General features: G+C 49.1%; 1 protein-coding gene and 1 pseudogene across 1 annotated transcript; one reads left to right on the forward strand and one right to left on the reverse strand.

The window, feature by feature from the left end:
- Window positions 1-1072: 1072 nt before the first annotated feature.
- On the reverse strand, window positions 1073-2293 carry LOC134739604 (tubulin beta-8 chain-like). Its single transcript, XM_063665252.1, has 4 exons — window positions 2237-2293; window positions 1867-1975; window positions 1677-1787; window positions 1073-1182 (listed from the first exon to the last, which is right to left on the reverse strand). Exons 1-4 carry the CDS (start codon window positions 2291-2293, stop codon window positions 1073-1075), a joined length of 387 nt encoding a protein of 128 aa, XP_063521322.1.
- Window positions 2294-9274: 6981 nt separating this feature from the next.
- LOC129021766 (tubulin beta-8 chain-like) lies at window positions 9275-11039 on the forward strand (annotated as a pseudogene).
- The last annotated feature ends 259 nt before the right edge of the window (window positions 11040-11298 follow it).

The raw sequence follows: 11298 nt of genomic DNA on the forward strand, positions 1-11298 counted from the left end.
GGGACTCCAGAAACTTGGGATGCTTTTCTCAGGCAAAACCACATAGTATAAAAAGGCTTTAAAACGCAACAGGAGGAGATGTGAAGACACAAACAAGTGCCTAGTGACACATGGCTATCAGAACACACGATAAGAACCCACACCGCTTCCCACCTTTAACCAGAAAGGGCAGGCTCCAGGCCACCTCCTCCTCCTCCTCAGCTGTGGCGTCCTGGTACTGCTGATAGACAGCAGGTCGTTCATGTTGCTCTCGGACTCAGTGAACTCCATCACGTCCATGCCCTCGCCCGTGTACCAGTGCAGGAAGGCCTGGAACACACTTGAACAGCTCCCGGATGGCCATGTTGTTGCCAATGCAGGTGGCCATTTTTAGCCCCTTGGGTGGGATGGCACAGATAGCCGTTTTCACATTGTGAGGCAGCCAATCAGCAAAGTAGCTGCTGTTCTTATTTTGAATATTGAATATTTGCTCATCCACCTCCCTCATGGACACACAACCTCTGAAAATGGCAGGCACCGTTAGGTAGTGGCCATGACGGGGCTCACAGGCAACAATCATTCTTAGCATCAAAGATCTGCTGGGCGATCTCAGCCACAGTCAGGGCCCGGTACTGCTGGCTGCCATGGCTGGTCAGTGGGGTAAAGCCAGGCATGAAGAAGTGCAGCCAGGAAACTAAGATCACGTTCGTGACCAGCCTTCCCAGATCAGTATTCAGCTGGCCTGGGAAGCACAGGCACGTGGGGACCCCACTCTTGGTAGCAGACACCAGGTGATTCAGGTCACCGTAGGTGGGTGTGGGCAGTTTTAGGGTTTTGGAACAGATGTCATACAGAACTACAGAGCTTCACTATCAATGCAAAAGGTCTCATCTGCATTTTCTATGAGCTGGTGGACTGAGAAGGTGGCATTGTAGGGCTCCACCATGGTGTCTGACACCTTGGGCAAAGGCAGAACACTGAATGTGTTTATGATCCTGTCTGGGTACTCCTCCCAGATCTTACTGATGAGAAGGGTACCCATCCCAGACCCAGTACCCCCACCCAGGGAGTGGGTAAGCTGGAAACCCTGCAGTCAGTCACAGCTCTCAGATTCTTTTTTCACAACATCCATCACCGACTCCTTCAGCTCTGCACCTTCTGTGTAGTACCCCTTGGCCCAGTTGTTCCCGGCCCCACATTGACCTGGTAAGACAGTACAGCAAGTCACTGGATGGCCAGATATACAGTCATCAGGGGTCACCACAATGCAAAAAAGAGCCAAGTGTCACCTGTGAGGTGAAAGCACCATTCACCCTGCAGGTGGAGCAGGTGGACCTCCCTCCCCCAAAGCTGAAGGACAGCAGCCTCCCCTGTTAGAAATTAAGTCAGGAGCCGAACCTGAGACAGCCTAACAACAGACCTCGCTGCAGGTGGCTCCTGCCCATCCCCGAGGAAAGCAGCAGCCACTGCCCCCAGCCCAGCTCCCTGCAGAAAGATTGCATCAGCAGCTCGTCTCAGGCAGACAGCCGGGCCTTCCTCCCAAAGCCCGTTTAGGAGAAGGAGATTGAGCGACTCAGGGTAGGAGGGTGTTCAGGGGCCCTAGCTCCACGGTTCCCACAGCGATGACCTTGGGGCACTCTTTGAATTTGAGCTGCCCTGGCTAAGGAGCCGCACTCCAGTCCTCACCCGCAGCTCACCGAAGATGAAGTCGTCCGGCCTGAAGATCCTCCCGAAGGGCGCTGAGCACACAGAGTCGATGGTGCCCGGCTCCAGATCCACAAGCACAGGGCGGGGCACGTACCCGCCACCTGAGGGGGGCGGGAGGGCATCAGCGAGGGGAGGGCAGCCATTCCCAGCAGAGCGGCGGGGAAAGGACAGGGGTCTCACCGCTGGCCTCGTTGTAGTACACGTTGATGCGCTCCAGCTGCAGGTCCCTGTCCCCGTGGTAGGTGCCAGCAGAGTCGATGGCATGTTCATCAGAGATCACCTCCCAGAACTGCAAGAGACACGAGGGGTCAAACAGGCCAGGGCTGAGTCACGGAGACCAGGGAGCCCGAGGCTCCCCAGCCCCTCTCCTACCCCCACCCCCAGGCCGCTGGATCCCTGGGGGTCCGCCCTGGCTGCCTAGCCAGCCACCCAGCTCCACCACGTCCCAGGCGGGGAGCCCAGGGGCCGCAATACAGCCCCAGCCGCTGCCAACATCTTCCTGGGCCACCCGGCAGGCCCGCGCTGGGCCCTCAGAGCCCCAGCCACCAACCTTGGCGCCGATCTGGTTCCCGCACTGCCCGGTCTCCCATAGCACTATCTCCCTCATGGCCACTGCGGGACTAGGGCGGCAGGAGAAACGCGAGAAGGAGCAGACGCGCAGCGACAGGGCCAGTGCTCCGCCAACGCTAAAATAACCCCGCGCCCACCTCCCCCAGCCTCAGATTGGGCTCCCAGAATAAGCAACAGCTTTACCTCCACACAGGTGTACCCACCTGTGACTCCCTTGGCGTTCAAGGTCTGTTGGAGAGCTCAGGTGGCCTTGCTGTGGTCCTTTCCACGTTGGGAAAAGCTGGTCAGCTGGAGAACTTCCTCCCATGTCTTTAGTAAGACTAAATCCCTAGCTGAGCTGAAACGGAATTTTCCTCCCGTGTGGGAGGGGAAGCCTTTTGTTTCCCTATTCACAGAGTGCCTTTGCACCTGTCCTACATTGATGACATATTTTTGTAATTGATAAGCCCTTTTCTATTAGGAGATCTGTGGTTAGGAAAGGCCTTCCGTATGTTAACTCAACAGGATGTAATTGTAAGTTTTCCTTTGGAGCAGCTCAAACCCGGAGTAAGCTATGGGTGTTAGAGATAGGCCTCTGACTTAGCTAGAGTCTTCTTTAGAGTATGATTAACCCTTTCACCTTTCCAGAGGACTGCGGTCTCCATGCAGAGTGAAGGTGATATTGGATTCCTAAAGCTGAGGATAGCTGTTGGGAGATGCCTGCTGTGAAAGATGGGCCATTGTCACTTTGCAGGCCTTTGGATGACCCAAAAGGAGGAATTATTTCTTCTGGTAAACACTTGTCAGATAGGGTGGGGGAATGCCTGGATCTAACCAGTGAATGTATCAGTAAGCATTAGCAAATATTTGAATCTCCTGCAGAAAGGCATCTGAGTAAATTAGAGTTGCCAGTCCTCACCTGGATAGGTTCCTCAATGTTGGACAGGTTCAACTGGAGGAGGAGAAAATTGCTGGCTCTTTGGGTTATTTCAGACACAGAGCTCACAGGGCTGAGTCACCTGTTTTAGTGTCTTGAAAAGATTTATCCCCATAAACAAATGAGACATTAACTGAAGCAAAGAATCCCTTCTAGGGTGGAAAGAATCATGAAAGTGCTTAATTATTTTCCTACAATTGGTACTCGGCGTTAGTAATTTATTACCATCAATCAGCCAGCCAGAGGGATCCTGGACTGAACTGCAATCCCTGGCCCATTTTTGTTCTTCTTCAGAGTTTTCTGGCCCAGCTCTATGTATGCTGAGCAGCATGCCCATAAGCTTCATTGGCCCTTTCAGTGCAGTGGCCTTGGCTGCCACATCTGTGAGGGCATTTCCTTTTACACGGTCAGTCTCTCTTATGATGTCCTCTGCAATGAATTACAGTCACTTTTTTTTTTTTTTTTTGAAATTCACTCCTGTTCGAAATGTATTCAAATACAAATACATCATACATTTTTATGAAAAGTACAAAATAAAATTTACTTGATTTCCTGAGTTTGTAAGCACAAACATAGCAATACTATAAATGGCAAGTATTCTCTAAGAGCATATTATGAAGGAAACATAGTAAAGGCCTTCCAAATTTGACAATGATCCCCAAAACTTATATGACATTACAAATACCGAGTACTGAAGTTAAAAGAAACTTTTAAAACTATCAACAAAAATTGTTCTGATTAACAATACTGAAGAAAAGACTGAATTATATTTCTATGCTTGCTAAAAAAGAGATATCACCAACTGAAATATGATAGGGTGATCAAAGAGTATATGGTCCACATACTTAGAAATAAGTATCACAGTAGGACAATAATGTAAAAGTATGTTATTTCTTTATTATTATTATTATACTTTAAGTTCTAGGGTAAAAAAAAGAAAAAAAATTTAAACAAAACAAAAATATGTTATTTCTCTGTCACAGAAAATATGTCATAATTTAGTGGCTTTGGAAAGAGGGAGTTGCTAGGGTTAGATTTAAGTACAATAACATAGTGAAAGACATTATCTTGAACACCAGTAGCTAAAAATCACATTTTATTGGAAAGTAAAGCACTCATCAATCATCACTAATTAGATATACTATAGCACTATCACCTCAGTGCTACAGTATATCTAACTAGTTTTGTTGTTGTTGTTATTGTGGTTTTTGATGTATAAATACAGACCTTTCCTGAGTTGTTGCCTATAATAAGGGAGTTGATTATAAGAACATTTGGGACTAGCACCAAAACCAAAAAATCTGTCAGGAACCAAGGCAACTCTAGGAAACCCTGGTTTCTGTCTTGGAATAAGCCAGCTCCATGGCTGTGAAATCTTCGAATTTTCTTTTTTATATTTTCCTATATGTTTGATAATAAAATGCATCATTTTTGAAAGCTATGGCATACAGTATTCTAAAATGAAGACTTTAAAATAAAGGTAAAGTAGCTGGGTGCGGTGGTTCACACCTGTAATCCCAGCACTTTCAGAGGCCGAGGCGGGTAGATCACTTGAGGTCAGGAGTTCGAGACCAGCCTGGCCAACATGGTGAAACTCTGTCTCTACAAAAAATACAAAAGTCAGCCAGAAATGGTGACACGTGTCTGTAATCCCAGCTACTTGGGAGGCTGAGAGTCAAGAAAATCGCTTCAACCCAGGAGGCAGAGGTTGCAGTGAGCTGAGATCATGCTACTGCCCTCCAGTCTGGGTGACAGAGCAAGAATTTGCCTCTGGGCCACTGTGCCTTGGGTATAAATCAATGTGCCCTCTGTAAGGTCAGCCACTACCAAAGGGAATGCACTGTGCTTCCAAGAGAGCCAACATTAGAGCCCAGGAGACCCAAAAGTGGTAGGGCCTGATACTTCCTGCCTCCGCTCCCACTGGACTATTAGCCATTGAGAGGTGAAGGAACCTCAAGTTACTCTTAAAGTGGCAGGTAGGAGTATTAACTTCTTATTAGGTATCGGAGCAGATGACTCCGTCCTGATTCAATACGATGGGCTCCTGTCTTCTCATGATGGACAAGTCTGAAAACACTGCTTTTCTTGTCTTCTAAGTTGTTCTCCAGGGCCTCTGGTCTTCTCACCTGCCTTTCTAGTATTGTCTGAACGCCTGACCTCTCACTGGGGAGAGATTTATTGACTCCAGTGACCAAGCCATGGTGACCTTCACAGATCATAAAGCAGAGAAAGTGTGACTTCTATTCCTGACCCCTTAGGGGAAAAAAAGAAGTTAAGGATGAGCTGTCACATTTACCACCTGAGGTGTTCTCTCAAGTAAATCCTGAGGTTTGGGCCACACAGGCTCTGGGAAACACACTAAACACCTCCCTCATTCAAATCCAACTTCGGCTTAGTGCTCCTCGCCCTTGGAAGAGACAATACACTTTAAGGCAAGAAGCATGAGGGGAAATTCAACCCCTTATTGCCAAATTCTTGCCGTATGACTTATTAAGGCCATGAGAGTCTCCTTACAATACTCCCATGTTACCAGATCAAAAGCCTAATCTGGCAAGTACAGATTTGTCAGAAACCTTAGAGCATTAATAAATACAGCTGTTTTCTCCATACACCCCATTGTCCCCAATCCTTACCCAAGTCCCAGGGAATCCAAGCTGCTGTACATTCTTAGTTCTGAAAGACACATTTTTCTGCATCTCAGGGTATCCAGATTCACAATATGTTTGCCTTTGAATGGACTGATCCAGATGCTCATTCAACCTCAAAACTAACCTGGACAGTCCTCTCTGAAGGGTTCTGGGATAGCCCCCACTTATTTGAAAATGCCCTAGCTAAGGACTTAAGAAATCTACAATTGCAAACAGGCACCATTATTCAGTATCTAGGTGACTTACTCATTGCTAGCCCAACTAAAGAGGACTCAGATAATAATACTATTAAACTGATAAATTTCCTGGGAACTAGCAGATATAGGGTATCACCATACAGAGCTCAGATTTTGACTCAACGGCTAAATATTTGGAATCTGTATTCACCTCTGGAACTGATCAACATCCCTAGAAGTAAAAAACTCTTTTAGTCATTCAAGAGTCACAGTCCAACAAATGACTGTGGGCCTTTTTAGGGGATGGCTGGGTACTGCTGCTTATGGGTACCCAGATTTGGATGTGTAGCCAAGCATTTAAGTGATACACTAAAAGGGAAAGATTTAGAGCTCCTTGAATGTAATGAGAACTGCAAGCAAAACTTCAATACTCTCAAAGAGAAATTGGGCTCTGCTGCAGCTGTGGGAGTCCCCAAGTTGGATGAACCATTTTATCTTTATGTGGCCAAAAAGCAAGGCATAGGCCCTGGGTAATCTTGTCCCAAAACTGGGGAACATTCCAAGGACTGTAGCATACTTTTCTAAGCAGATAGATCAGGTGGTCTCAGGGTGGCCTGGATGTCTTAGAGCTGTTGCTGCTGCAACTTTTCTAGTAGGCAAAGCTAATGAACTAACATGAGGACAGCACCTAAAGGTTTTTGACCCCACATCAAGGGAAGGTGGTCCTAGAAGCTAAAGGGCACCAGTGGATAATAGGAGAACATTCATTAAAGTATCAGGCCTTATTGCTAGACACTCCAGATATAACCCTTAAAGTATGCCAAACCATAAATCCAGCTACTTATCTGCCAGGGTCCACAAGTGCTCCCAACCTTTCCGGCATACAGGTTGTATTAGTCTGTTCTCGTGCTGCTAATAAAGACATGCCTGAGACTGGGTAATTTATAAAGGAAAGGGGTTCAATTGACTGACAGTTCCACATGGCTAGGGAGGCCTCACAATCATGGCAGAAGGCAAATGAGGAGCAAAATCACATCTCTTACATGGCAGCAGGCAAAAAGAGCTTGTGTAGGGAAACTCCCATTGATAAAACCATCAGGTATAATCCCAGCACTTTGGGAGGCCAAGGTGGGTGGATCGCCTGAGGTCAGGAGTTCGAGACCAGCCTGGCCAACATGGTGAAACCCCGTCTCTACTAAAAATACAAAAATTGGCCAGGCGTGGTGGTGGGCGCCTGTAATCCCAGCTACTCGGGAGGCTGAGACAGGAGGATCACTTGAACCCAGGAGACAGAGGTTGCAGTGAGCCGAGATCGTGCCACTGCACTGCAGCCTGGGCAACAGAGCAAGACTATGTCTCAAAAAATAAAAAAATAAATAAAAATAAAACCATCAGATCTCATGGGCTTATTTGCTGTCACAAGAACAGCGTGGGAAAGACCCGCCCCCTGATTCAATTACCTCCCACTGGGTCCCTCCCACGACACACGGGAATTATGGGAGCTACAATTCAAGATAAGATTTAACAGCCAAACCATGTCACGGGTTATGAAACAAATTTATTCTAGCAGGCCAGACTTAAGAGAGATGAGCCCCTTGACCATCCCAAGGAAGAGTGGTTAGGAGATGCAAGTTGTCGTATGCATCAGGAAAACAGGAGGGCTAGGTATGCTGTTATTAGTCGGCACAAGATAATCAAGGCGCAAGCCTTGCTGGCCTCTACCTCAGCTCAAAAAGCTGACTCAATTAAACTTACCAGAGCCCTGCAGTTGGGAAAGGACTTAAAAGTTAACATTTACACTGATTCCAAGTATTATTTTTTTAGTGCTTCATGCTTATGCTGCAATTTGGAATGGGTAGGGACTCCTGACCACCAAGGGCTTTTCCATACATTACTCAGATTTTGAGCATGTTAGAATGCTGCTTTGCCGCCAAAAAAAAAAAAAAAAAAGTGACTGTAATTCATTGCAGAGGACATCATAAGAGAGACTGACCGTGTAAAAGGAAATGCCCTCACAGATGTGGCAGCCAAGGCCACTGCACTGAAAGGGCCAATGAAGCTTATGGGCATGCTGCTCAGCATACATAGAGCTGGGCCAGAAAACTCTGAAGAAGAACAAAAATGGGCCAGGGATTGCAGTTCAGTCCAGGATCCCTCTGGCTGGCTGATTGATGGTAATAAATTACTAACGCCGAGTACCAATTGTAGGAAAATAATTAAGCACTTTCATGATTCTTTCCACCCTAGAAGGGATTCTTTGCTTCAGTTAATGTCTCATTTGTTTATGGGGATAAATCTTTTCAAGACACTAAAACAGGTGACTCAGCCCTGTGAGCTCTGTGTCTGAAATAACCCAAAGAGCCAGCAATTTTCTCCTCCTCCAGTTGAACCTGTCCAACATTGAGGAACCTATCCAGGTGAGGACTGGCAACTCTAATTTACTCAGATGCCTTTCTGCAGGAGATTCAAATATTTGCTAATGCTTACTGATACATTCACTGGTTAGATCCAGGCATTCCCCCACCCTATCTGACAAGTGTTTACCAGAAGAAATAATTCCTCCTTTTGGGTCATCCAAAGGCCTGCAAAGTGACAATGGCCCATCTTTCACAGCAGGCATCTCCCAACAGCTATCCTCAGCTTTAGGAATCCAATATCACCTTCACTCTGCATGGAGACCGCAGTCCTCTGGAAAGGTGAAAGGGTTAATCATACTCTAAAGAAGACTCTAGCTAAGTCAGAGGCCTATCTCTAACACCCATAGCTTACTCCGGGTTTGAGCTGCTCCAAAGGAAAACTTACAATTACATCCTGTTGAGTTAACATACGGAAGGCCTTTCCTAACCACAGATCTCCTAATAGAAAAGGGCTTATCAATTACAAAAATATGTCATCAATGTAGGACAGGTGCAAAGGCACTCTGTGAATAGGGAAACAAAAGGCTTCCCCTCCCACACGGGAGGAAAATTCCGTTTCAGCTCAGCTAGGGATTTAGTCTTACTAAAGACATGGGAGGAAGTTCTCCAGCTGACCAGCTTTTCCCAACGTGGAAAGGACCACAGCAAGGCCACCTGAGCTCTCCAACAGACCTTGAACGCCAAGGGAGTCACAGGTGGGTACACCTGTGTGGAGGTAAAGCTGTTGCTTATTCTGGGAGCCCAATCTGAGGCTGGGGGAGGTGGGCGCGGGGTTATTTTAGCGTTGGCGGAGCACTGGCCCTGTCGCTGCGCGTCTGCTCCTTCTCGCGTTTCTCCTGCCGCCCTAGTCCCGCAGTGGCCATGAGGGAGATAGTGCTATGGGAGACCGGGCAGTGCGGGAACCAGATCGGCGCCAAGGTTGGTGGCTGGGGCTCTGAGGGCCCAGCGCGGGCCTGCCGGGTGGCCCAGGAAGATGTTGGCAGCGGCTGGGGCTGTATTGCGGCCCCTGGGCTCCCCGCCTGGGACGTGGTGGAGCTGGGTGGCTGGCTAGGCAGCCAGGGCGGACCCCCAGGGATCCAGCGGCCTGGGGGTGGGGGTAGGAGAGGGGCTGGGGAGCCTCGGGCTCCCTGGTCTCCGTGACTCAGCCCTGGCCTGTTTGACCCCTCGTGTCTCTTGCAGTTCTGGGAGGTGATCTCTGATGAACATGCCATCGACTCTGCTGGCACCTACCACGGGGACAGGGACCTGCAGCTGGAGCGCATCAACGTGTACTACAACGAGGCCAGCGGTGAGACCCCTGTCCTTTCCCCGCCGCTCTGCTGGGAATGGCTGCCCTCCCCTCGCTGATGCCCTCCCGCCCCCCTCAGGTGGCGGGTACGTGCCCCGCCCTGTGCTTGTGGATCTGGAGCCGGGCACCATCGACTCTGTGTGCTCAGCGCCCTTCGGGAGGATCTTCAGGCCGGACGACTTCATCTTCGGTGAGCTGCGGGTGAGGACTGGAGTGCGGCTCCTTAGCCAGGGCAGCTCAAATTCAAAGAGTGCCCCAAGGTCATCGCTGTGGGAACCGTGGAGCTAGGGCCCCTGAACACCCTCCTACCCTGAGTCGCTCAATCTCCTTCTCCTAAACGGGCTTTGGGAGGAAGGCCCGGCTGTCTGCCTGAGACGAGCTGCTGATGCAATCTTTCTGCAGGGAGCTGGGCTGGGGGCAGTGGCTGCTGCTTTCCTCGGGGATGGGCAGGAGCCACCTGCAGCGAGGTCTGTTGTTAGGCTGTCTCAGGTTCGGCTCCTGACTTAATTTCTAACAGGGGAGGCTGCTGTCCTTCAGCTTTGGGGGAGGGAGGTCCACCTGCTCCACCTGCAGGGTGAATGGTGCTTTCACCTCACAGGTGACACTTGGCTCTTTTTTGCATTGTGGTGACCCCTGATGACTGTATATCTGGCCATCCAGTGACTTGCTGTACTGTCTTACCAGGTCAATGTGGGGCCGGGAACAACTGGGCCAAGGGGTACTACACAGAAGGTGCAGAGCTGAAGGAGTCGGTGATGGATGTTGTGAAAAAAGAATCTGAGAGCTGTGACTGACTGCAGGGTTTCCAGCTTACCCACTCCCTGGGTGGGGGTACTGGGTCTGGGATGGGTACCCTTCTCATCAGTAAGATCTGGGAGGAGTACCCAGACAGGATCATAAACACATTCAGTGTTCTGCCTTTGCCCAAGGTGTCAGACACCATGGTGGAGCCCTACAATGCCACCTTCTCAGTCCACCAGCTCATAGAAAATGCAGATGAGACCTTTTGCATTGATAGTGAAGCTCTGTAGTTCTGTATGACATCTGTTCCAAAACCCTAAAACTGCCCACACCCACCTACGGTGACCTGAATCACCTGGTGTCTGCTACCAAGAGTGGGGTCCCCACGTGCCTGTGCTTCCCAGGCCAGCTGAATACTGATCTGGGAAGGCTGGTCACGAACGTGATCTTAGTTTCCTGGCTGCACTTCTTCATGCCTGGCTTTACCCCACTGACCAGCCATGGCAGCCAGCAGTACCGGGCCCTGACTGTGGCTGAGATCGCCCAGCAGATCTTTGATGCTAAGAATGATTGTTGCCTGTGAGCCCCGTCATGGCCACTACCTAACGGTGCCTGCCATTTTCAGAGGTTGTGTGTCCATGAGGGAGGTGGATGAGCAAATATTCAATATTCAAAATAAGAACAGCAGCTACTTTGCTGATTGGCTGCCTCACAATGTGAAAACGGCTATCTGTGCCATCCCACCCAAGGGGCTAAAAATGGCCACCTGCATTGGCAACAACATGGCCATCCGGGAGCTGTTCAAGTGTGTTCCAGGCCTTCCTGCACTGGTACACGGGCGAGGGCATGGACGTGA

Source organism: Pongo pygmaeus, chromosome 1 (assembly GCF_028885625.2).
Source record: "Pongo pygmaeus isolate AG05252 chromosome 1, NHGRI_mPonPyg2-v2.0_pri, whole genome shotgun sequence".
Taxonomy (NCBI): Eukaryota; Metazoa; Chordata; class Mammalia; order Primates; family Hominidae; genus Pongo; species Pongo pygmaeus.